Source organism: Phocoena sinus, chromosome X, assembly GCF_008692025.1.
Source record: "Phocoena sinus isolate mPhoSin1 chromosome X, mPhoSin1.pri, whole genome shotgun sequence".
Classification (NCBI taxonomy): domain Eukaryota; kingdom Metazoa; phylum Chordata; class Mammalia; order Artiodactyla; family Phocoenidae; genus Phocoena; species Phocoena sinus.
In genome coordinates, this window is record NC_045784.1 from 823,718 (window position 1) to 850,552 (window position 26,835).

Consider the following 26,835-nt stretch of genomic DNA (forward strand, 5'->3'; position numbering starts at 1 on the left):
CCTCGCCGGCCCCGGGGTCCCCCCCGCCCGCGCATCCCACCACCCGGGCGCGTCACAGATGCGCGGAGACAGCCGTGCTTTCCGCCCCCTTTAATGTGTCCGGTGACACCTGCTCTCCAGGGACCTTTCACTCCCGGGTGCTGGGCCCGCCGGGTTCCCGGTGACCCTCAGGGCGCAGCTCGGGTGCCCAGGACCACGCACAGCAGGTCCCCCGCGCGCGCCACCCGCACGTCCCGGAAGCCGTGTCGCTGCAGAAGGCGCCGGTGCTCGTCGGCGCTCCGGGGCTGCCCGGCGCTCAGGGTCCGCAGCCGGGGGCTCCGCGACGCCCCCTCCTCCTCTGCCGCCGCTTCAGCCACCAGGAGGCCACCGCCTGGGGAGCCAGAGACAGAGAGAGACAGGGTGGGGGAAGAGTCTCAGGACCCAGGCTGCGGGTGCCCCGGGCTCCCCACTGAAGGGATTCGCTGCAGGAAGACGTGGACGGCAGGGATTCTGAATGTAGGGACACAGCTGCAGCCTCCCTGATGCCATAATGAACTGCACCGGGACTTCCCTGGCAGCAGTGTCCCTGGCGGACCTGCGTGGCACAGGGATGGCACCGGCCACGAGGGTGCCAGGAGCACGATTTTTTTTTTCTGACATTTAATTGGTTCAGCGAGATTATCTTTTTTTTTTTTTGAATTACACTTGATTTGCAACGTTGTGTTAGTTTTAGGTGTACAGGCAAGTGATTCCGTTATACATGTATGTATATAAATATATACTCTTTCTATTCTCTTCAATTATAGGTTATTCCAACATACTGGAGCAGAGTTCCCTGTGCCGTACAGTAGGTCCTTGTTGGTTCTCTATTTCATATAGAGTGGTGTTTATATGTGGAGCTGCACTGTTGGTGGGAACAACCTACATGAGAGCCTTGAGAAGCAGAAAGTATGCATGTGTGTGTGTGTACACACACCTGTATCTGTCCAGCTCTCTGTGTATGTATTTTCAGAAGTGCTTGTGAAGAAGGGGGAACCAAGCCGGGAGAAGATAAGCCTTGGGACAGAAAGCAGAGGGGCAGGAGGTAGCTCACGCTTGCTTCTTCCTTTTGTTTGGGTTACCGGGGGAGACCCTGAGAAAAGACACAAAGCAGGTGGCGGCACACGAGCCCCAGCTCTGCTTGCCGGTAACGGTAACTGGGAGAATTTTGGTGCAAAATCTCATTTGGGTTCTAGGCATTTAAGTAAACATGAAGTTAACAAAACTGGGATCATAGCTCCACACTATTAGGTATAAAATCAGCTGCAAGGATGTATGGTACAGCACAGGGGAGAGAGTCCATATTTTATAATAACGATAAATGGAGTGTAACCTTTAACCATGGTGAATTACTATACTGTACACCTGTAACTTATATAACATTGTACAGCAGCTATACTTCAATAAAAAGAATTGGGATCGGGCTTCCCTGGTGGCGCAGTGGATGAGAGTCCGCCTGCCGACGCAGGGGACGCGGGTTCGTGCCCCGGTCTGGGAAGATCTCACATGCTGCAGGGCGGCTGGGCCCGTGAGCCATGGCCGCTGAGCCTGCGCGTCCGGAGCCTGAGCTCCGCGGCGGGAGAGGCCACGACAGTGAGAGGCCCGCGTACCGCAAAAAAAAAAAAAAAAAAAAAAAAGGGATCATATGGTGTGCTCATTCTGTCAGTTTTTATGTTTTTCAGACTCATGGATACACGGGTTTATTAACTCAGCGGCTCCAAAAGCCCTATATTGAGGGGTTTTTTTTTTTTTTTTGGCCTTGCCGTGCAGCTGGCAGGATCTTAGTTCCCTGACCAGCGGTTGAACCCGCGCCCTCGGCACTGAAAGCGCAGACTCCTAACCACTGGACCGCCAGGGAATTCCCAGGAGGTCACGCTCAATCCTTATCTGTGACCCCCACGGTCCCCAGGGTGCAGGCAACCTTTGCAATCCCAGCTACGGGGGTGGAGGGAAGCCCTGGTTCCCCGTGCCTGCCAATTTCTGAGCTCTAAGGATTTCCTCCACTGCCAATTTCACGCTGACAGCTTGGTATGAGCTGGCTGGCAGGAGTGCTGAACATTTAACAAGCGGTTCTAGCCAGCAGGTCTAAGCTGCAACACACCCATGCCCACCCCCCCACCCCCGCCCCCAAAAACCCTTCGCAGTATAAAGGCAACTTGGAACTGACTGTCCCCAGGTTCAGTGCCTGTCTCTGAGGCGGGTGAGAATCCAGCTCTCACATCTCCCGGCCCTTCCTCGCCCCCGGGGGTACCCCTGTTTTGTGATTCCTTCCTTCTCAACTGTGTTCCATCCATTATGTGGGGACTCTGTTCTCGGGCTGGGGCACAGCAGGGAGCAAACAGGAACCGGCCCTCCTGGGGCCACGTTCTTGGGCAGGGTACCCCGAATGTCCGTGTGATGCCCCTGTGGCCACACGAAAACCTGCATCTCACGGGCTGCGTGGGTGTCCTGGGGCGGCCGGAACAAACTACTTAAAACCACAGACCACCCTCCCCCAGTCCTGGAGACCAGACGTCTGAGGTCAAGGTGTCCCAGGGCCGCGCTCCCTCCAGAGGCTCCAGGGAAGGGTCCTTCCCGCCTCTTCCAGCTTCTGGGGGCTCCAGGCGTCCCTGGGCTTGTGGCCGCCTCCCTCCCGTCTCTGCCTCTGTCTTGCTGGGGCTTCTCCTCTGTGTCTGTGTCTCTGCTCTTCTGTCTCTTGGAAGGACCCTGTCATTGGATTTAGGGCCACCCTCATCCAGGAAGACCTCATGTCAGACCCTTCACTTCATCACATCAGCAAAGACCCTGCTTCCAAATAATATTCTAGGTGGACGTGAATTTGGGGGGGGGGACCCTCGTCATCATGCTACAGGGACCAACAAGAATGCCTTAACTACACTGTCGTTTGGGGGACTAAAACTGGCTCGTTTAAAAAATTTACTTAGCCTTCCACGCTTTTATTAATATTTTCCTAGGCATTTCCCTGGCGGTCCAGTGGTTAGGACTCCACGCTTCCAATGCAGGGGGTGTGGGTTTGATCCCTGGATGGGGAGCTAGGATCCCACGTGCCTCATGACGCAGCCAAAAATATAAAGTTAAATAAAATAAAAGAGGGGATGTATGTATACATACAACTGATTCACTTTGCTGTACAGAAGAAACTCACACAACATTGTACAGCAACTATACTCTAAAAAAAGAATAAATAAATCTAACTAAAAAAAAAAAAAGAAACAGCCCTTTGGGTACCCCAGATGGAGGTGCTCGTCACAGCTTGCAGGGCTCAGACCCCAGGGGAGGGGCTGCAGTCGTACTGAACCGTACGGGTCCTGGGAACAGGTCACGGCTATAGGAGACGGGGCCCCAGGACGGCTGCCACGTGGTGACTTCCTGCAGACACCGCCTGCATGGACTCGACCCTCACTCTGGTTTTTGTCCCAAATAAAAGATCGGGAATGGGGGTCGTTTTCCTGAGAGGTGGAGAACAGGAGGGGCATTTGGGTGTTGAAGATGACCCCGGATTGTGGAATATTTTGTTTCATAACCGCACAGAAGAGGCAGTGGAGGTGCCCCGGGAGACGCCGGGGTCGCAGGACGTGGAAAGAGAGCTCGTCTTGCGCCGCTGGACGTGGGGACCCAGGGAGGGGCCCGGGCGGCTTGGTGCCCTCGACTCCACGAGCCCGATGACCCAGGTTGGCCCCGAGCGCCGTGGGGAAAGGCTGGGTACCACAGAGCAGCCCGGAAAATCATCATCGGAGGAGGGAGACCCTGAGTCCGGCGGGGCCCGGGGAGGGACACGGCTAGGGTGGGGGGGGGGGGGGCGTCCACAAGCCCAAGCCCCAGACGCTGGCGCCATAAAGTTCCGAAACGCATCACTGACACCCGAGAATCAGGTACGTCCTCAGGGAGCCGGTAAACTGAGCACCAGACAGCGGGCTGGAGGACAGGGAGCTTCCTCTATAAAATGTACGCTTTTTTTAAAAATAGGAAACTGTCTTTATGTGTTAAAAAAGGCAAGTACATGATGTGGTCTCACCTGGTTTGCAGCTGCTTGAGATCCGGCTCAGTAGCTTGTGGAGTTTGTCATCCGGCCAGTCCTGCAGAATTCTGGAAAGGACGTACAGATCTGCTTCCGGGAGGCTGTCTTTGAAAATGTCACCTGGTTTAAAAACAAATGGCATTGAACCGTTAGGGCCACAGGAACTGGTCCTGCACCCGACGGAAAGGAGTTGCACCACGTTCTACAAGGGATGAAACCAAAAGAGACGCTGCCTGCTGTGGGGAGATCTGTGTTCTCCAAGGAAGAGACGTTCAAGGGCTGACCTGGGGACAGGCCCTCTAGAAATAGGGTCTTTGCAGATGAAATGAAGGGAAGGGTCTGAGATGAGGTCCTCCTGGATGAGGGTGGCCCTACATCCAATGACAGGGTCCTTCTAAGACACAGAAGAGGAGAGACACAGACACAGAGGAGAAGCCCCGTGAAGACGGAGGCAGAGACGGGAACGAGGCAGCCACAAGCCCAGGGACGCCTGGAGCCCCCAGAAGCTGGAAGAGGCGGGAAGGACCCTTCCCTGGAGCCTCTGGAGGGAGCGCGGCCCTGGGACACCTCGACCTCAGAGGTCTGGTCTCCAGAACTGAAGGAGGATGGATTCGGGTCATGTTAGGCCCCCAGTTTGGGGTCATTTGTCCCTGCATCTACCAAATGTGTATCTGTAACTGTGGACACAGACACCTTTGCTATTTGTTACTCCTAACCCTGCCTCGTTCCACAAAGGGTTAGATGTAGCTCACATTTACACACACAAAACAAAACAAGAAAGAAAGAAAACACTTCGAATTGGCATCAAGGGAGAGTCAACACGGGGGTGCAGACAAGTCTACACCGGGTGGCCCCAGACAGCTGCACAGAGATGGGCAACATGCACTTCTTTTTCTTTTGCTCTCGTGGTTCTCTTTCCTATACATGGTGAATCAGTAGCACAGCTTCCATCGTGCTGCTCCTAGATTTGAAGCTTTGAGGTGTGTCTCTGTCAGCTCAGGCAGAAGCAACAAAGTCCCACCGACAGGGGCTTCAACAACGCACGTTGATTTCTCATGGTCTGGAGGTTGGACATCCGAGATCAAGGTGTTGGCAGGGTCAGTTCCTGCGGAGGACACTCTGCTTGGCTTGTAGGTAGTGGCCTACTCGCTGTGTCCTCACAGTGGGCAGAGATAGATGATAGATACATCATACATACATAGAAAGAACAGATAAATGGTAGGTGAATGGATGGACGGAAAGATAGATGATAAATAATAGAGAGAGAGGTAAATAGATGATAGATAAATGATTGATATAAAGACAGAGAGGCAGACAAATGATTGATAGATCGATAAATATTGAATAGATAGATAATAGATAAATGATAGATCCACAGATGATACATAGATTGATAATAGATATGATGGATGGAGAGATAGATATAGACGTGATAGATAAATAGATGATAAATAATAGAATAGATATGATGGATGGATACATGCATGATATAGACAGATAATAGATATTAGATAGATAAATAGGATAGGACATAAATGATAGGTGGATGGATGCATAGATGGTAAATAATAGATGACAGATATATAGATAAGTGATAGGTGAGTGATATAAAGACAGGTAGATAAAAGATAGATATGACAGATGGATAGATAGCTACATTGATAGTTACATAGATGATAGATGAATAAATGGACGAATGGATGGATAGATAGCTAGATGGTAGATATAATGCACGGACAGACAGATAGATGACAGATGGATGGATAGATAGATATGGATGGACAGATAGATACACCGATAGGTGAATAAGTGGATGGATAGATGATAGATAAACGATACACAGGTAGATAGATGATGGACGGACAGACAGACAAATGATACATACATAGATAATAGTTGGATGGATAGACGGATAAATAGATATGGATGGACAGATAGATACACTGATAAATGACTAAGTGGATGGATGGATAGATGATAGATAAACGATACACAGATAGATGATGGATGGATAGATGACAGATAAATGATACATACATAGATAGATGATAGATGGATAGATATGGATAGATACACTGATAGACAAATAAGTGGATGGATGGATAGATGATAAAGAGATAGATAAACCATACATACAAAGATAGAGGATGGATGGATAGATGATAGACAAACGGTACATACACAGATAGATAGACGATGGATAAATGATAGATACATAGATAGATGTTCCTGGTGTCCCTTCTAAGGACGCAGTCTTGCTGGATTAGGACTCCACCCTTGTGACCTCCTTCACCTTAATTACCTTCAGATAAGAGTCACACTGGGGGTGGGGCTTTAACATAGGCACTTGGGGACACAATTCAGTCCACAGCAGGGTGACAGCAGGGTGACTGGCTCTTTTTTTTTTAAGTAGGAAAGTATCAGGTGGTCGTGGGGCACAGGCCTGTCTAGCACATCCACCCTCAGGCCGGGCCGCAGTGTGGATGAGTCACCAGATGCCAAGAGTTTCCTTTCAATCCGGTCCCGCCAGGAAGTCCTTCCTCACATCCACCCCAAGGCCCTCCTGCTGTAGCCCCCGTGTCACTCCCCTGTGAGGCCTGGGTCGCTGGTCGACATCTGCAGACGCCGATCTTGCCCGTGCCCATCCCCACCTGCCCTCCCGCCCGGCTACTCCCCTCGCTGAGAACTTCAAACTCCTGTTCTCAGGGTTTGCGCCCCTGTGTGCAGATGTGCAAACACGCACTGAGATACACGCACACACACAGACACATACGCATATACAAACACATCGACACACAGATACATACATGTATAGAGACACACAGACACACAGAGACACTGAGACACACACAGACACACAGATACACCAGTATATATGCACACACAGACACAGAAACATGGATATAAGACACATACAGACACACAGAGACACTGAGACACACACAGATACACAGATGCACAGATACAAACATTCAGACACAGGGACATGGATACATACACGGACACACAAAGACAGAGCTACACACAGACACACGGATACATATATATACATGTACACAGATACACACAAACAGACACAGAAACACACAGAAATGTGCATATATACACATACATACACACAGACCCAGATACATACCCACAGACACAGAAACACACAAACAGAAATGTACACTCAGACATACAGACAGAAACACAGAGAAAGATGGATACACACACAGACACAGACACACGTATACCGACACATACAGACACACACACACACACACACCCGCTCTGCCTACGAGATAAATAAGGTCACCCAAATGCTGACACCTGGTGGACACGAAACCACGCTAACCTGGCACAAAGCGGATCCGCTCTGTCTGTCGTCCGCCACGCTGAAAGCCCCCAGAGAGCTCAGTGACCTCTGGGAGGTCAAACACCGTCACCTGCAGACGCGGGTACTCCTGGGCGAGCTCGCGGGCCAGGATGCCCGTGCAGCCTGCGAGAAGCAAAGGCAGATTCTGGACCCTCCTGGCATGTGTGAAACCCTTGGAGTGTCTCCAGAGTTCAACTCTGGCAAAACCAAAACGATGCTCTCAGATGCGGCCTGAGGCTTGTGCCCTGAAATGAGGTCAGCCAGTGGGGAGATCACTGGTGTCTCAAAGTCAGGGCCTCGTGGGCGGGTGCTGGCCCAGAGCAGGTGAGTAGGGTGGGCACAGACTCGTGGGGAATCCTGGCAGCAAAGCTCTAGGGAGTCGTACTCTTCCCTGCCCCTTTCTGCTGCAGGAATGCAGACGCAATGGCTGGTGCCACAGCAGCCACTCTGGACCACCAGGAGGACAGGTGTGCAGAGGGTGGGGAAACGCAAGCTGGCAGCTCAGGAGCCCTCCTGGACACCAATCCCACTACACCCCTTGGACAGGGCAACTACTCCTCCTCCATCCACTGTCCTGGGGAAAGGATTGGTTGGGATGGGGTGGAGGGTGTGTGTGGCATAATTAGACCTGACGCAATGGCAGCAGACGGGCTCCACAGCCCCTCCCCTACTTGGCAGCCACCAGGAAGGGTCCCATAACCTCTGTGGGGGTCCTGGGCCATCCCCGGGACCTCCTAGCACTTGGGAATATCAGCCCAAGCCCCCGCACCCACCCTGGATATATTTAGGTCCTCAGATGGTTTGTAGAGATAAACCCATTCTGCAAGTCTCATTAGCAGGTAAGGTGCCCTAGATTTAATACAAAAGAAGAAAAGCACGTAGCCCTCTGCACCCGACTCCTGTGGGGGGGTGAGTGTACCTCCCAGGTCGCAGGCAGAGGCGAATCGGGACAGGTCGAAGGCCGTGGCCACGTGGTGGGCGGTCAGTTTGCTGAGGCTGTGCTTGGCCCTCATGAACTGCAGCGTCAGCTCCTTGCTCTGGTGGTGGAAGCAGGTCTGAGGAGACCCACCCGGAGCGCAGGCCGTCCTGCACCCGGTATGAGGTTCCACCCGGCATTCGTGTGGGTGGGGAGCTCAGCAGGGATCATGGAGAGGGGTCTGGGGTAGAGGAGGGTGGGAGGGGTCTGGGGTAGAGGAGGGTGGGAGGGGTCCGGGATAGAGCAGGATGGGAGGGGTCCGGGGGTAGAGCAGGGTGGGAGGAGCCTGGGTAGAGCAGGGTGGGAGGGGTCTGGGTAGAGGAGGGTGGGAGGGGCCTGGGGTAGAGGAGGGCGGGGAGGGTCCGGGGTAGAGCAGGGTGGGAGGGTTCTGGAGTAGAGCAGGGTGGGAGGGGTCTGGGTAGAGGAGGGTGGGAGGGGCCTGGGGTAGAGGAGGGCGGGGAGGGTCCGGGGTAGAGCAGGGTGGGAGGGGCCTAGGTAGAGCAGGGTGGGAGGGGTCCGGGGTAGAGGAGGGTGGGAGGGGCCTGGGGTAGAGGAGGGTGGGTATGGGTCCGGGGTAGAGGAGGGCAGCGATGGGTCCGGGGTAGAGGAGGGCGGCGATGGGTCCGGGGTAGAGCAGGGTGGGAGGGGCCTGGGTAGAGGAGGGTGGGAGGGGGCACTGGGTCTGAACTGTGTCCACCTAGGCGGTGAGGCCGGAGCGTTGCCAGGAGGGCCTCTCCACTGCACCCTGACACAGCGCACTCTCTGGGTCTGATTTCCAGTTTGCAGGGGATCTCCTCCTGGGAGACTGCCGACTCCCCACTCGGGTCTCACTGGACCAAACCAGGAGGACTTAGGGGGTAACGACCCCCTGCCCCCTCAGCTGTCACCTCACTGAGGATGATCTGATCTGATCGTTTACAGAGACCAGGGCTCCCTGCCCAGCTCCCCGGTGGGGTCCATGTGTGCTCGGGCCCCACCCGGGTGGGAGGGAATGAGTCCCTGGGGCAGAGAAGGAGGCCAGCGCGCAGGGGACCCGCCCTGGGCCTGACACTCTTAGGGCTCCTGAGGGTGGTCAGGAGGCGAGGGATGGGCAGGGAGTCAGCTGAAATCCCAAGGGGCGGGGGGTGCAGACCGGGGCCCGAGGGGGCCGGACTCGTTGCCTGAGGCCACGATGGTGCTGCTGCCGTTTCACCCAGATTTCGGGCCTGGGGACCTCAGCATCTCCCAGGACACTGTCCTCTACGACCCCTCGAGGCCCTCCAAGACCACCCAAGATCTTCCAAGACCCTCCAAGACCCTCTGAGACCCCTTCCCTCCCACACAACGGTGAACAGGGGTCGGGGGTGCCAGGGGGCGGGGGAAGGGCCGGGAAGCCCTTTGCACACCCTGCGCTGAGCTAAGAACCAGGAGTCTGTGCAACGCAACTCCACGTAGGAAACACGGTGCCTTGATTCAAGGCAGCCCCTTCCTAGAAAAGCCCTCTTTTCAGGAGCTGTGACCAGCCAGCCGCACCCTCCCCGCCACGGCGGCCTCCCGCAGGGATTCCCACATCGGCCAGAATCTGAGATGTTTCCATGCCCACTGGTCCTTTCGCAGCACAGACGGGGCGTGAAAAGGAACACGGGGGTTACAGTACCTGGGACAGGCGTTCCTCCTCCATCGCCCCCAGAGCCCCGCGGGTCTGGTCTGCCCCCTCCCGCACGGCCAGGCCCAGGCGTGTGAAGACGCCCCAGACGTGGGCGTCATTGTACTCGGCCAGGCCCTGGAGAGAGTGTTCGCCGTCTGACACTAGGTGCAGGGTCGCCACCTCCGTGTTGCCGTAACCTGAAAGGACGGGGCGTTGTGTGACGGCTCAGCTGACCGCGGGGTGAGCCACCACCCAGCGTCATCAGGATGTCTATCTGACTAAGTGCCAAGCGCACGGACGCCCAGAGGCGGCCCAGAGAACGACGCAAGGGTGTTGCTCTTCCTCAAGCAACACACACAATAGTTGTGGCGCACGGGCTTAGCTGCTCCGCGGCGTGTGGGATCCTCCCGGACCAGGGCTCGAACCCGTGTCCCCTGCATCGGCAGACGGATTCTTAACCACTGCGCCACCAGGGAAGCCCCATTTGGCACTTTACATGTTGTCTTTGTTTGTTTGTTTTGGAAACTGAATTTTTACTGTTGCTTAATTTTCTTTTTTTCCTTTTTGTGGCGGCACCGCACGGCAGGCAGGATCTTAGTTAGCGGTGGAACCCGGGCCCCCTGCAGTGGAAGCGTGGAGCCTTAACCACTGAACCGCCAGGGAAGTCCTCACACGTTTTTTTTTTTAAAGACTATTATCTTTAATTATATAAATATATATTTTTAAAAACGTCTTATTTTTATTGGAGCACAGTTGGTGAGCGATGTCCTGTTGGTTTGAGGTGCACTCAGAGGGATTCAGTTGCGTGTAGACACGTATCTGTGCTTTTTCAAATTCTTTTCCCATTTAGGTTGTCACAGACGCTGAGCAGTGTTCCCTAATGACCGAGCGCTCTGAGTTCTGAGGCCTGGGGTCCTCTGAAGGGCAGCACCCACCCCGCCCGCCCCACCCCAGGCCCCGTGCAGAGGTACAGGAGCGGCTGGCAGGGCTCAGCTGAGGACCCTGCAGGGTGTCTGCCAGGTAGCAGGGACTGGAAGTCCGGACCTTGGACCCTTTCTCCACATTTGGTCATTATTTTCAGTTGAGGAGAGGGGCTTCCCTGGTGGCACAGAGGTTAAGAATCCGCCTGCCGATGCAGAGGACACGGGTCCGAGCCCTGGTCTGGGAAGATCCCACATGCCGCGGAGCAACTAAGCCCGTGCGCCACAACTGCTGAGCCCACGTGCCACGATTACTGAGCCTGTGCTCTAGAGCCCGCAAGCCACAACTACTGAGCCCGTGAACCACAACTACTGAAGCCCGTGCGCCAAGAGCCTGTGCTCCACACCGAGAGAAGCCACCGCAATGAGAAGCCCGCACACCACAATGAAGAGTAGCCCCTGCTCGCCACAACTAGAGAAAGCCCGCACGCAGCAACAAAGACCCAATGCAGCCAAACGTAATAAATAAATATATATATATTTTTAAATGGAGGTGAACATTACTAAGATGCTCTGGCTGGGGGGATGTTCTGCATCCCGCGACCCAAATCTTTAGCGTGTACTTGTCCGCCTCTCGTATGAGGGGTGGCTCTGGGGGGCTTCTGCCAGCACCCTGCTTCCCTGCTCACCACAGAAGGGATGCTGTGTCTCCTGCTCTGGGGTCTTCTGAGCCCCTGCCTCTCTCCATCTGCTCAAGGACCACCCGTAGCACCCTCTGCTCTGAGAACACCCTCGAGAGCTCTGTGCACCCAGCAAACCCACACCGTCACCCTTCATCCGTCCATGTACCACATATGTCGTCTACTTCGTTTTATCTGTCTTTCTATCTACGTATCTACCTATCCATCTATTACCTATCAGTCACCTACATGTATCTCTCTCATCTAGTAATCATCGATCTTCAACATCACCTATTCATCCATCTACCATCCACCTATTCATTTACCATCTATCACCTGTGCACGTATACATGTATCTATATAGCGATCATTTATCTTTTTATCATCTCTCTATTCATCTACCATTTATCCATCCACCCATCTATTATCTATTCATCCATCCCTCCATCTATCATGTATTTTCTATCATCTATCTATCATTGATCTATGCCTCCATCATATCTATTCTATTATCTATCCAATCCATCATATCTATTCTATTATCTATCTATCATCTACCTGTTCATCCATCTACTTATCTATTTACATACCTAAGTATCCACCTATCAATCAAACTATCTATGTACCTATGCATCTATGACCTATCAATCATCTACATGTATCTCTCTCATCTATTAATCATCTGTCTTCACCATGTATCCATGTATCTATTTATTTACTTACCATCTAGCATTTGTGTATGTATCTATGTATGTATCTATATCTAGTATCTATCTTTTTATCATCTCTCTACTCATCTACCATTTATCCATCCACCCATCTATTATCTATTCATCCATCCCTCCATCTATCATGTATTTTCTATCATCTATCTATCTATCTTTCTATCATCTATCATCTATAATTGATCTATGCCTCCATCATACCTATTCTATTATCTATCTATCTTTCTATCATCTACCTGTTCATCCATCTACTTATCTATTTACATACCTAAGTATCCACCTATCAATCAAACTATCTATGTACCTATGCATCTATGACCCATCAATCATCTACATGTATCTCTCTCATCTATTAATCATCTGTCTTCGTCATCATGTATCCATCTATGTATCTATTTACTTACTTACCATCTCGCATTTGTGTATCTATGTATGTATCTGTATCTAGTATCTATCTTTTTATCATCTGTCTATTCATCCATTATCTATCCATCCACCCATCTATTTATCTATCATTTGTCTATACACCCATCTATTATCTCTCATCTCTATTATCAATTTATATCTATTGATCTATCAATCTACTACCTATTTATCCACCCACCCATCCATCCATCATCTATTTACCTATCATCTATCCATCTACTTATCCTATTATCTATCCATCCATTTGTTTATCCATCCACCTGTTCTCTATTTATGGATCACCTATCAACCTAGCTATCTTTCTATCCTCTACCTCTTCATCCATCTATCTGCTTATCTATCTACATATCCATGCACCCACCTATCAACCAAACAATCTATCTAGCCGTCATTTATCCACCCACCCATCTATTACCTATTTGTCCATTCACCCATCCACGTATCATCTGTTTATCTATCATCTAGCTATCCATCCACGTACCTATCTATCATCCCTATTATCAATCGATATCTATCTATCCATCCATCCACCTCATCTGTCTGCCTATCTAAACAAATAAGTAAGAATAAACTGGTATCTATGCTGTGCACACATACAAACCCTATGGGCTGTTTCTCTCGAGAACCGTGGCTGATATAGGCCCTCTGAGCCCATAAAGAAGCCTGTCTCCTAACACACCACACACGCACGCACACACGCATGCGCGCGCGTTTCCTCCTTCCACCCATCCTCTGCTGACCCTCTGGGGCATTCTTGGGGCACAGGGATGACGCATGGTCTGTCCTCCCTGCCTCGGCTCAGAAGCCACTGTCACCTGGTGACTTGGTCTCGCAGGCACAGTTGCTGGAAAGACACCCAGGAAGCCCCTCACCTCTGTGCGTCTTCTCCAGTAAACCCAGGGCCGCGCACACATCCAGCAGCTGCTCAGTCCTGCCCGCGCAGGTGCTGAGTTTGCGGGCGACATCCACGGCCTGCAGGGGGCCTTGGTCTTTTAACACATCAAACAGTTTGAGCTTGCAAGCCGTGAACAGGACCTGTCCGTGAAGAACAGTTACAGTTAGACGTACAACGTGACTTATCAGTTGCTCTTTATTCCCAGGGACTCCAAAGAGGGACGGCAGGATGGTCAAAAACATCGAGCTCATCAAGGGAAACTTCTGCAGAGGCGAGTGGGTTTAGGCTCCAGGTTGTACAAGGTTTGCTCCAGGTAAGACCAAGTCGACGAACACCAAGCAGAGAAACTGTCCAAGCGGAGAAAGACCAAAGCGCTGCTGTCAGGGGCTGTGTGGTGTCCCCCCAAGGTTCCTACGTCGACGCCCCAAGTCCCAGGACCTCAGGATGACACCACGTGGAGACGGGGCCTCTGCGCAGGACACGGACGCTCCACGCTGCTCAGGACACACCCTCACGTGACACCGTAAACCTCCCTGGAACTCTCACCTCGTCGTAACGCAGACACCTCCAGGGACGAGTAAAGGGGCACTTCGGGAAAGGGCTCTCCCTGAGCTGCGTCCAGAACTACCATGACTGATCTGGGGCGGGGGGTGGGTGACACTTGCTCCAAGACCCCCAGCAGACCCCGGCTTGGTCGGCTTGGTCGGCATGGTCAGCCATTGGGAGACCTTTGTAAGGAGACGCGTGTCACACGAGGGTGGATGGACAGATGGGGAGGTATGTAGATAGGTGACAGATACGGACAGGTGATAGATAGGTAAATGGGTGGATGGAGGGATAGACAGGTAGGCAGGTGATAATAATAGACATGTAGATGATATATACAGATAGACAGAGATGATAAATAAATGGGTGGATATATAGATAGGAATAATAATAGACACAGACGATAGACAGACAGACGTGACAGATAAGCAGGTGGATAGACAGATGATAGATAAATAGATAAACAGAGACAGACAGACAAATGGTAGGAAAATGGATGATGAACAATGGAGAGAAGACAGATGATAACAACAGCTACAGAGAGACAATAAATATAAATTATACACAGATAAGTAGAGGGATGGGTAGACAGATGATAGTTATATAGATAGATAACCATAGGTATGCACACATCGATGATGTAGATAGATAAATACAGATAACAGATAGATACAGATAGGTAAATGATAGCTAGATTATTGGTGGATACAGAGAAGATGGATAATGATATATATATATATAATGATACGTATAGATAGATATAGATGGACACAGATGATACATAGCTGGATAGATGATTGATACATTGGTGGAGAGATAAATGATAGGTAGGGAGACGGATGTATGAATGGATGGACAGAAGGCAGACAGGTGATAGTAACAATAGATATAGGTAAACGATAGACATACATAGACGACGGACATAGATTATACCTAGATCAGAGGACGGATGGACAGATGACAGGTACGCTGACAGACAATAATGACAGTATATATAGATTGATGATATAGATGACAGACAGATGAAATGGACAGACGGATGGATGGATGGATGCTAGAGCGACAGACCGTGCAAGCACAGCACAACTCCACCGAGCGCCAGCCTGACGGGCTGCAGCAGCGCTGTCTGCGCCAGCATCTCCAGGTGGATCAGAGAATCTGACCTACAACGCAGCATAACCACCTCCGTCCTAGGCACACAGGTCCCCTCTCCTGAGGAGGAGGTGACAGGAAGGTGGCCGGGGTGGAGGGGGGGAAGGTCAGGCCCCCGGTCCTTCCCCAGCCAGTGTCCTGTCTCTCCACGAGCCACTGAGGCTACCCCTGAGGGGCCCCAGCGCGAGCAAGGCCGCCCCCTGCTCCAACCCCCAGGAGCCCAGAGCTGCAGGAGAGGGCCTGGTGGGGAAGGGGGAGGGCCGGGCCACGTGTCACAGCTGGGTGGGTGCACAAGTGCGTCCACAAGAGCCAGGGAGATGGTGGACGCCAGCTGGCTGGGACGCTGCCCAACCCACTTCCCATCGGGCCCCGGGCCTGGGGCTTCCCTGAAGCACCTGCACGTGGGCACAGGGCAACCTGTGGTCAAAGGTACCTGGTGGTTCCAGGAAGCATCGAGCTGGCCCAGCACTGCCCCCTCCCCTGCCCAGGACACCCTCTGGCTGGGACGGCTGCCCGAGATCCAGAGGCCACAGGACGACGAGGACACACACACTGACCTGGTCTGCCCTGCAGGCAGCTGGCGTCCTGGGGGCCACAATCCACCTGCTGCCCAGCCAGCAGGGCTGCAGGGTCCCAGAGGCGGCCGCACGGCCGGCATTCCAGCCCCACCTCCCTGGGCTGGGGACATAATGTGGCCCCCCGCTGGGGTCACGTGAGGCCTGCTTACCTTCAAACACCCGCACAGACCCCGCCCTGCCCCCTCCAGGCACAGACCACAGTTATGGGCTCAACGGTGGCCCCAAAAGGATATGTGCATGCCCTGACCCCCAAAATATGGGAATGAGGCCTTATGTGGAAACAGGGTCTCTGCAGAGGTGATGCAGTGAAGGGTCTGAGATGAGTTCCTCCTGGAGGAGGGTGGCCCTACATCCAATGACAGGGTCCTTCTAAGACACAGAAGAGGAGAGACACAGACACAGAGGAGAAGCCCCGGGAAGACAGAGGCAGAGACGGGAGGGAGGTGGCCACGAGCCCAGCGACGCCTGGAGCCCCCAGAAGCTGGAAGAGGCGGGAAGGACCCTCCCCGGAACCCTCTGGAGGGAGCACAGCCCCGGGACACCTTGAGCTGTGGTCCCCGGGATGGGGGAGGATGGATGCCTGCGGTTTTGGGCTCCCCTGTGTTGGGGTCATGTGGTCATGAATCACACAAGTACCTTGGATGCTTTGAAGCCATCCATCAGCTCCAGGAGGCCTGTGGGGAACGGGGGCCGGCTCTCCGCCCCGTTAAGGGCTGCATCCAGCGTGCGCGGAGCCTGTGACCGGTCTCCGTCCACCTGCTCGCCACCACGGCCGCCCTTGGCGCTCTGACCTGGGTCTGAGCCACCTGCCTCCGAGTCACTCAGGTTCTCGAAGGTGTCGACGGCGGGGATGGAGTCGTGCCTGACGCGCCGCAGGTCCTCGGGGCGGGGCGGGTAGTACAGCCGTGCCAGCTCCTTGCAGAAGTGGTTCAGGGGGAAGCCCACGACATTGAGGAAGTCCCCGTGCACGTACTCCACCAGCATCCCGCCCAGCGCCTGGATCCCGTAGCCGCCAGCCTTGTCCCTGGGGTGGGGAACCACAGCGGGGAGGGAAGGAGGGTAGAGAAGATGGCAGCGACGTTGACCTTCCTGGGGTCAGCAGACCTGCAGCCAGGACCCCTGCAGGGGAACCCGCCAACCTTGGACCCGGGTGGCTGTGCACTGGGGCGTCCGGGCCCAGATCCCAAGTGACCCCTCGGTCCCGCCCCTGGGGCGTGATGAGGGGCACCTGGCGGCCACTCAGGAAGCTGCCCCCCACCCCAGGCCTGGCGCATGGCCACCAGCAGGCTCTCTGAGGGGAGGGGGATTGCTGTCAAGGACCCAGGCCCCCGGCCGTACTCTCCTGCCACCTGCATCCCCGTCCCTCGGATGTCCATTCATGTGGGTCCTCGGCCCAGGTCTTCCCCAGGCGCCACTGCTGAGACCTCCTTACGGGGGAAGAGGGGCCCGTGAAGCCCCTCCCTCCGCCCTGACTCCCCCGCCTCTCCCGCTGTGCCAGACACGGGTCCATAAAGCGACAGGGGCAGTGATCTGGGCACCCCCCCAGCAGTGAACCTACCCCCATGGTCCTCACGCCTGCGCTCACCCCCCAACCCTCGCCCGGGCCCTCTCCTGGGGGAAAGGGGATGGGGGAGCTGGCACGCCCTCTGGTTCGGCCTCTTGGTCTGACCCTGCCTCTCGTTTTGGTGTGTTGTCCTGATCAGACACCCCGATACCCAGCAGCTCCGCTCTTGACAGCCGTCACCACCCAGAGCCCGGCGCCCTGCGGAATCCTAACCCACAACGCGATGGTGTCAGGAGGTGGGACCTCGGGGAGGTGATGAGGTCATGAGGGTGCAGCCCCCGTGGATGGGATTAGTGTCCTTCTAAAAGAGACCCCAGGGGGCTCCCTGGCCCCTTCCTCCAGGCGAGGACACAGCGAGGAGTCACCATCTATGAACCAGGAAGCAGCCTCACCAGACGCTAAATCTGGCCTCACCAGGATCTCAGACCTCCAGCCTCCAGGACGGTGAGAAATAAGTCTCTTGTTTACAAGCTCCCTGCCTGTAGCGCTTTCTTAGGACCCCAAGCAGACTAGGATGCCCCAGATCTGAGGCTCCTGTGAGGGCTCATCATCACAGAAGATGGTGAGAACGGGGCCGGGCGCACAGCACACCCCTCACTACCCTGCAGTGGGGGCTGCCACGCCCGCCAGAAGGACAAGGCGGTCGGGGAGTTCCTTTGCTGGGGCTGCTTCCACAAGATCCCTACCCCAGGGAGACTCTTCTCCCCCGCCTTTACCTTGAACAGGCCTGAGACCGGCTTTAACCAGCAGAACACACGCTCGGACCCTTGGTCTCAGGAGCCCAGGGCTTCTGCGCTCACCTCCCCACGGCTGTCAGTGCCCGGCCCCTCGCGAGCACCCTGAGTGAGCCGCTTCCTGAAGATACATGGGGAGGCTGGTCCCCGGGGCACCGTCAGACCCGTGGCGAGGCCAGCAGCCACCAGCTGGCGCCGAGCCCAGCCCCGGCGGGGGTGGGGAGCGAAGCCAGCGAGGCTGCAGAACGAGCTGAGCCTCCGTGACCTTGAGAAGACTGCTGCCCGGACCGGCGCGCTTTGGGGCGGCCAGTGACATCGGGGTCATGGTGACCTCTGCCCTCCAGGGACCGGCCCCAGCTGCCCCACCATCATGGGAGCGGGCGTGGCGCCCTGGGAGGGCCGGCTGTGCTGTAGGAGCATCCACGGGACGGGGACCCCCAGGAAGGCATCCTTCCAGCACCTTCCAGGCACCGGGGCACCGGGCTCGTCAGGAGCCCTGGCCCCCAACACAGGCTGAGCCTCGCGCCCGGTGTGTCCGCCGCCCACAGCGGGGACTCGGCACCGCAGCTCCCAACAGAGACTCACATGGGCTCTCCGCTGTTGATGTACTCCCACAGCAGCTCCTCTGACAGCTCTGAGAACTTCACCGTGGTCTCCTCGTAGAACTCCGAGACCTCCGTGTCCAGCCGGCCGTCTGCAAGGAAGGACCCCGCAGTGAGGGTACGTGGCCGGCGCCAGGCCCCCGCGTCCCCAGGTTCTAGCCGCTGCCTTTGGGGGGAGTGGGCCTGAGCTTTGCGTAGAATTCACACACGGTCGTTAACGGTTCCTTTTAGACAAGGGAGAAGAGAAAGAATAAAACAGAAAAGAGGGCAACAGAATTGGCGAAAGCAGGAGAAGAAGCTGCAGCCTGCGGAGCCGGATGACACGGGCCTCTGGTTTCTGTGCTGAGTCGTGGAGTAGAGTTACCACAGGTCTACACGAGGCTTTCGGCTGTGGGGGCTGGAAAGGCCCCAGGCACACAGTACGGCAGCTATGCATGGCGGCCACTTGTGAGGGCTCTCCACACCAGCCGTCCTGGCGTGAACGGTGCCCCCAAACGTCACACCCTCTGAAAACCTCAGAACAGGACCTTATTAGGAAACAGGGTCTCTGCAGATGTGATGGAACAAAGGGTCTGAGATGAGGTCCTCCTGGAGGAGGGTGGCCCTATACCCAATGACAGGGTCCTTCTAAGAGACAGAAGAGGAGGGACACAGGCACAGAGGAGAAGCCCCGTGAAGACAGAGGCAGAGATGGGAGGGAGGCGGCCACGAGTCCAGGGATGCCTGGAGCCCCAGAAGCTGGAAGAGGCAAGAAGGACCCTCCCCTGGAGCCTCTGGAGGGAGCGCGGCCCTGGGACACCTTGACCTCAGACGTCTGGTGTCCAGGATGGGGGAGGATGGATACCTATGGTCTCAAGCCCCAGGGAAAGGAACCACACTGTCCAGCAAGTGCTTTCTCCCCAAAGAGCACAGGTTAAAGTCCAGGACAGACCAAGAAGGTAAGAGTAACCCAATCACTAATTATCAGACAGGTGCGCGGTCACCCACCTGTGGGATGTGCTCGGGGAGCCCAAGAGCTCAAAGTCAGCCTCAGGGTCCTTCCTGGACCTGAAATATCTTTTAAGCAGCTTTAAAAAATTGTGCATTAAAAAAAAAAAAAGCCCATCGGGACCTCCCCGGCGGCCCAGTGGTTAGGACTCTGCGCTTCCACTGCAGGGGGTACGGGTTTGATCCCGGTCGGAGAACTAAGACCCCACAAGCCACATGGCTCGGCCAAAACACACAGAGAAAACCCTCACCAACAGGGGCCAAACTCCTCCACCTTCCAGACCAAAAACCTCAAAGAAAGCATCTGGGCCGGTCGCATTGGACGGGCTTTTATGACGGCCCCCGCCCCCCAGCACGGTCTCCATCGGGCGCTCAGGGTGCACCCCAGGATTTCCCCATGGGACCCTGACGTTCCCAGGCAGGACGAGAAGGCGGGGTCACGGGGAGCAAAGACAGAGCCACCCCCGTGGACCCGGGTCCCCAAGGACCCCAGGCTCCCTTCACGACGCCCGACTCCGGGGGGGCGGGGGGGGGGGACGGGGACGGAGGTGGCCGTGGTACCTTTGCTGCAGCAGTGGACGATGGCCACGCCCGTGAACACACTGTGCTCCTTCCCGTTCAGCCTGCAAGACACGACGGGGCCCAGCAGGCGACCGTGTGGGGTGTCCGAGACAGCGCCATCCCTGCCACCACCGGGCGCGAGCCCCTGGTCCACCCGCCGGCCCTGGCCACGCGGCCTCCGGGGAAACCTTCCCGCAGCAAGCGCGCAGGTCCAGGCAAGAGGGCGCTCAGTGCCCTCGGAGTGGGGGCTGGGGGATGGCCGGGCCGTCTCCCGGGATGCGAGGATGGAGCACCTGGGTCCCGACAGGAGTCTCCGGCCATGCCGGGAGGACCCGGGTCCTGGCAGCTCTCAGCGGCTCTTTCTCGGGTCCCTTCGCTCTCTTGGGCGAAAACACGCGGGGGTGCTGAGCCAGGAAGAGACCCTGAAGGTGGGCAGTGGTGTGGCTTCCCACTCCCGCCCGGGGGCAGGGTTCCGGGACGCTGAGAGGGACAGGGCCTGCTTCCCATGGCGGGAGCTCGGGGGCACTGGGCTCCTGGGGCGACAAGGCCCGGGGAGTCAGGATGAGGAAAGTGAGGAGGGGCAGACACGGGGCTCCCGGACAAGCCCGTTAGGGCGAAGCCAGCGCAGCGGACGTTGGAGGGCACCGGCCCATCCTCGGACCTGGACCTGGAGGGGCTGCCGGTGGGAGACGGGGGAGGTGATGCACGGACACCCACAGCCCACCCCGAGGAAGCCCGGCCCCTCCACCGGGCCCAGGCTCTGTCGGATGCAGGGCTACTTCCCCGTAGGACGGCCAAGGCCCACCCACCTTGACAGCATGCGGTAGGCGTCCTGCTTGTCCACAGGCTTCTCCAGGATCATCGCTCCCACCGCCTGCAAGAGAAACGGGAGGGAAAGCGTCATTTTCCACTCCCTGGGCTGGTCTGCAAGCGGCACCGTCCACTGTTTAGATTCACATTTTTAATTTTTTTAAAGCAGGAGAGATGTGTATAGCATGAATTTCACCATTTTGAACTAAAGTGTGTGGTACATTTCCAGGGTTGGGCGAGGACCGCTGTTGAGTTCCAGAACTTTTTCATCATCTGGAACACTCGATCCCCATGAGCTGTCACTCCCCACCTCCCTCCCCAGCCCCTGACACCCCAACCCGCTCTCTGTCTCTGTGGATTTGCCTGTTCTGGACGTTTCCTGTCAATGGAATCACACACTGTGTGTCCTTCTGTGTCCGCTTCTCTCACTCAACATCCTGTGTTCAAGGTCCATCCACGCTGTAGCCTGTGTCACAGCTTCACTCCTTTTCACGGCTGAGTCATATTCTAGTGGGTGGATGGACCCCATCCGTCCATCAAAGGGGGGGATATCTGGGTTGTTCACACCTTTTGGCTGTTGCGAATAATGCTATGAACATTCACGTACAAATATTTGTCTGAACACCTATTTTCAATTCTTTGGGGCATATACCTAAGCGTAGATGTCTTAGCTGGTGCTGCCCGAGAGCAGTACAGACGGGGCAGCTTAAACGCAGACATTATTTCTCCCAGTCCTGGAGGCTGGAAACTGAGATCCAGGTGGCGGCAGGGCTGGTCCCTCCTGAGGCCTCTCTCCTGGGCGTGTAGACGGCAGTCTCCTCCCTGTGTCCTCAAAGGGTCGTCCCTCTGTGTGTGTCTGTGTCCTGATCCCCCCTTCTTATAAGTACCCCAGTCCTGTGGGATCAGAACCCACCCTAGTGACCTCATTTTACCTTCATCCCCTCTTTAAAGACTCTATCTCCAAATACAGTCATGTTCTGAGGTCCTGGGCACTAGGACTTCAATATAGGAATTGGGTTGGGGGACACAATTCAGCCCATAACACAACTGCTGGGTCATATAGTAATTCTTCGATTAACATTTTGAAGAAACTGCACCGTTCACTCTTTTACTTCCATGCAGCCTTAACCATGAACCAGAAACGATGTCTGATTCTCACCTGCACACAGGTAGGTCTCATCCACCTGGGCTGCACAGAAACAAATGCCACGCTGAGGGCAAGGCAGACCCTGGGATCACCCCATCTGGCATTTTCCGACCCTGGACTCTTTACAGCTGATTTACAACATTGTGTAAGTTTCAGGTATACAGCAAAGTGGTTCAGTTATACGTATACATATATATATATATATGTACATATATGTATTTCAGATCCGTTTCCATTACAGGTTATTACAAGATATTGAATAGAGTTCCCTGTTCCACACAGTAACTCCAGACTCTTTCAAACAGGTGGTCCCTCGCCTGGAGACCATGATGGTACCCTAGCAATGAGGCCCAGCATCCCTGGGAGATGCCTGCCTGGAGACCATGATGGTACCCTAGCAATGAGGCCCAGCATCCCTGGGAGATGCCTGCCATCAGGCCAGCGAGGGTCTCAGACAGAGGGCTGTCACCAGCATGGCAGAGCTACCGTACCGATCACTGTGACCTCCCACCAAAAAGTCCAACCCTCAGTGGCCAAAACCCCTATCTTAGCGAGAACCGTTTCCCTCCAAAACACATGCTGAGGTCCTGATGCCCGGCCCTGTGAACAGGACATTATTTGGTAATAGGGTCTTTACAGATGTAAGAAAATTTAAGATGAGGTCGTACCGCAGTAGGTGGGCCCTAATCCATGATGACTGGTGTCCTTATAAGAAGAAGGAAACTGGGACACAGAGGAGAAGGCATGTGAAGACGGAGGCAGAGGTGGGAGGGATGCAGCCACAAGCCCAGGGATGCCCGGGATTTCAGGCAAACCACCAGAAGCCGGGGGAGGGGAGAGAGAGAGAGAGAGGCCTGGGACGGATCCTCCCTTAGGTCTTCCAGAAAGCACCAGCCTTGCCGAGGCCTTGATTTCGGTTCCCAAGGACGTGCCCGCCACACGGAGAGCCAGAAAGCAGACTCACCACGATGGTGTCTGCTCCGATGACAACGTCAGGGGCCCGCAGGTCCTTCTGCAAGAAATCCAGACTCAGCTTTAGAAAGGACACGTTTTCATGCCATGACGCACGTGACACAGCATCGCTGCTTACTTGCGAATCCAGTCTCACTTTGGAAAGCAAGATTTCAGTGTCCTCGACACACCAAGCAAGGAAGACGTGACCCCAAGACACTCATTGGAAACCTGCACACAACCTTCTGCTCCGGCTGCACTTAAATTCTAACCTTGCCACGGCCGGAAATCAGTCCATCAATGTTCATTTATTTGTACCAGTACTTCTTACAGCATTAACTTGAATATATGGGTCATATATGTTAACTGCCATTAGGTATTATTATAACACATAGTAACAGGTAAGCTACTTTAATTCTGTATCATAAATGACACTATTATATTAATTAGTACATTATATAGTAACACACAGCAATAGATAAGCTACATTAATTCCATATCATAAATGATACTGTTACATTAATTACAAGAGTATATTATATAATAAGACCTAATAATAGATAAGATACATTTATTCTATAGTTAATTCTATATCGTAAGTCATACTGTTATGTTAATTGCAATGATATATTATACAGCAACACTCATAGTAATGCAGAGGCTGTATTGTTTCTATATCATAAATGACGTTGTTATACTAAATACCATAGTATATTATATAGTAACAGTAATAGATAAGCTAGGTTATTTCTGTACCATAAATGACGCTGTTATATTAAATATCATAATATATTATATAGTAACACTTAGTAAGAGATAAACTACATTAATTCTATATCATAAATGATGCTATTATATTAGTTACAATAGCATATGACGTCGTAACACCTAGTAATAGATCAGGTAGATCAATTCTTTATCATAAATGATACTACGATATGAACTGCAATAGTATGTCACATCCTAGCATAGTAAGAGGTAAGCTACGTTCTACAAATGATACTATCACATAAATTACAGCAGTGTTCAACACGAGGACCCTCAGCCGTAGAGACGTGAGACTGACTGCACTTAATCTATAACACGTATGTTTAAAACCTGAAGATGCCTTCCTAGCCGGAGACCCAGGAAGAAGCAGAAGCAGGAGCCCTCGCCTGGTGCATCCTGCCGGCCACCTCCAGGGCCTTCTGCTTGGCCGTTTCCACCGCGTATGCGTACGGAGTCGCGAATGAGGCCTTATGCAGCTTCTCCTTGAACCTGGAAGGGACCACCTCGAACCTGAGGCCCTGAAACAGGACAGAAGGGGTCGGGAGGGTTTATGGGAGGAACGTGAGGATGCTGACGGATGTGCAGGCTCTGCAGGAACTGGCCTTTCCCCGCGCAGCCCACCTTCCCTGACTATCTGGTCTAGGCATCGGATGCTGACCCAGCGCCAGCCCCCGGCCGCAGGGGGTGCGGGACTTGCAGAGGACCCGGGGGCGCTGGCGGGAAGACCTCTGCACACACAGAGGCCAGCAGGGCTGTATTGATTGCGATGCTGGGGCCTGCAGCCCCGAGGGGTCAAAGGGCTCCCAGAGAGTCCCAAAGGCTTTGCCTCCACAGAGGTCAAACTGCTGAAATGACACCGCCTGCAGGAAATGCCACAAAAATGCCACTAATTAGGGCTGCGCGAGGGTGAATATGGTTGCTTTAACTTGGTCCCCTAACACCTGTGACCAGGCAGCCCCTGCAGCCCCTGTGGAAGGCAGGTCATGGACACAGCGACATCCAGAGTGGGATGGGGACAGGATTGCGGGTCTTGCCCACAGAGGATAAAACTCCCATCCCCATGGGGAACCCCGCGGAGCACCCAGCTGGCTCTTACCTTCCCTGCATCCCAGCACTCTTCCCTCCATCACGGACCTCCCGCACCCCCAGGTCCCCCTGGACCACACTGTGAGCCCCCCTTGGCTCTGTACTACCCCAGCCGGCACCCCTCACTCTGCACCTACCGACCCTCTCCCCGCCCATGTCCTGCCAGGGCCCCCTCCACTCCCCTCTCCCCTACCCTCCCACGCCAAACAGCACAGCACCCGCCCGTCCTCCTCCTGGAGGTACAGGCAGCACCCCTTACTCGGCACCTAACCCTACCCCTACCCCAGCCCACTCCGCCCCCCAGGCAGGGCCTCCCCATCAAGACCAAGCCTCCGCTGGAGCCTCTGTCCGCTTCCTCCCTCCCTCCTCCCTCCCTCCCTCCCTCCCGGCTCCTGGACAGACTCGGCTCAGGCCCACAGACCTGGCCTTGTCCTGAAGCCCCACAGACCCCGCCCGGCAGGGCACCAGGTCTCCAGGCCCTGGCTGGAAGACGCTGGCCCCCAGATCAGGTAGACTCCTCCTTCCCCCCGGCCCACAGGCCTGGACCACGGTCACTAGGGTCCTGCCCCCTGGTTCCCTCAAGGCCCCAGCCTTGCAGAGACCCCAGACCCCCAGTCACTAGGCCCCGGCCCTGCAGACTCTGGACCTCAGACCCTGTCATGAGGCCCCATCATGAAGCCCCGGCCTGCACACACCCCCACACACTAGGCGCCCCCAGTCACTAGGCCCCGACCCTGCAGATCAACCGACCCCCGTGCCCCCGCCCCCCACTAAGCCCAGGTCACTAGGACCCTCGGTCACTTGTCTCCAGCCACTAGACCCTGCCCCCCCATCACTGGACACTCCCAGTTACTAGGCCCCAGCCCTGCAGACACCACCCCGCCCCCAGCTAAGTCCTGGTCACTAGCCCCCGGGCCACTAGGCCCCTGGTGACTAGGCCCGGGTCACTAGGCCCGCCCCAGACCCCGGCCCTGCAGACCCCGGCCCAGGCCAGGCCCAGGCCGCTCACCGCGTTGCTGAGGATCTCCTGGCGGCGCGGGGAGGCGCTGGCCAACACCACGCGCTTGTGCTGCAGCTTCCCGATCACCGGGCACAGCACCATGGTGCCGCCGCGACCCGACCCTAGCTCGACTCCGCGCCTGGAACCGCACGCCCCAGGCCGCGCGCCCAGCGACGCGAGCCTACCACCGCGGCCCGGGCCCCGCCCCGGCTCCGCCCCAACCAAGCCCCGCCCCGGCCACTGGAGCTCCGCCCAGGCCTCACCACCACCACCACCACCACCACCACCACCCCGCCACGAAGCCCCACCCAGGGCCCGCCCCCCCTCGGAGGAAGCGCATCCGGACCTCTTCCTTGCCGGCCCCGAACGAAGCCCCGCCCCACCCACGAAGCCCCGCCCCCACGCTCGCCCCGTCCGCGTCCTGCAGCCGGCGACGCGAGCTGGGCGCGGGCTGGGGGCCTGGGGCGAGGGCGGTCTCCAGGTCCTCAGAACCCGGAGACCAAGGGGCACTTTGGGAGCACTAAGAGGGCGATGGGGGAAAAAAAAGGAGTGTCCGTGTGAATCGGTGGAGGCGTCCCCGCGGGTGCTGTGGGGGACGGAGATGAGGGGTCCCCGGGGCGCGGTGGGGGGCGGAGATGGGGTCGACGGGGCGCAGTGGGCGTGCGGCACTTAGCCTCAGCGCTAGTGCTGTTTGGGGGCAGGTCAT

The 26,835-nt window shown here is 55.3% G+C and overlaps 1 protein-coding gene across 4 annotated transcripts; it reads right to left on the reverse strand.

The window, feature by feature from the left end:
• Positions 1-75: 75 nt before the first annotated feature.
• ASMTL (acetylserotonin O-methyltransferase like) lies at positions 76-26,336 on the reverse strand. 4 transcript variants are annotated; one of them, XM_032618794.1, is made up of 14 exons: positions 26,139-26,336; positions 24,430-24,561; positions 23,289-23,336; positions 21,177-21,241; positions 20,368-20,429; positions 19,807-19,866; positions 18,803-18,911; positions 16,556-16,943; positions 13,621-13,783; positions 10,007-10,194; positions 8,314-8,431; positions 7,374-7,517; positions 4,034-4,156; positions 76-370 (listed from the first exon to the last, which is right to left on the reverse strand). In XM_032618794.1, the coding sequence occupies exons 1-14, from the start codon at positions 26,229-26,231 to the stop codon at positions 168-170; spliced, it is 1,896 nt and encodes a 631-aa protein (XP_032474685.1). In that variant the 5' UTR covers positions 26,232-26,336; the 3' UTR covers positions 76-167. The 4 variants fall into 4 exon arrangements, with proteins under 4 accessions (XP_032474685.1, XP_032474684.1, XP_032474687.1 ...); XM_032618793.1 differs by having other exon boundaries at positions 19,807-19,875; XM_032618796.1 differs by lacking the exon at positions 19,807-19,866 and having other exon boundaries at positions 16,730-16,943.
• Positions 26,337-26,835: the final 499 nt, after the last annotated feature.

Excerpts from the sequence above, each read along its gene's own strand:
- ASMTL (XM_032618793.1), bottom strand. The coding sequence starts at position 26,231 with ATGGTGCTGTGCCCGGTGATCGGGAAGCTGCAGCACAAGCGCGTGGTG. Across the intron at positions 21,242-23,288 it reads TCGGAGCAGACACCATCGTG|GCGGTGGGAGCGATGATCCT; the intron begins GTGAGTCTGCTT and ends TTTCTCTTGCAG. Across the intron at positions 371-4,033 it reads CTCAAGCAGCTGCAAACCAG|GCGGTGGCCTCCTGGTGGCT; the intron begins GTGAGACCACAT and ends CTGGCTCCCCAG.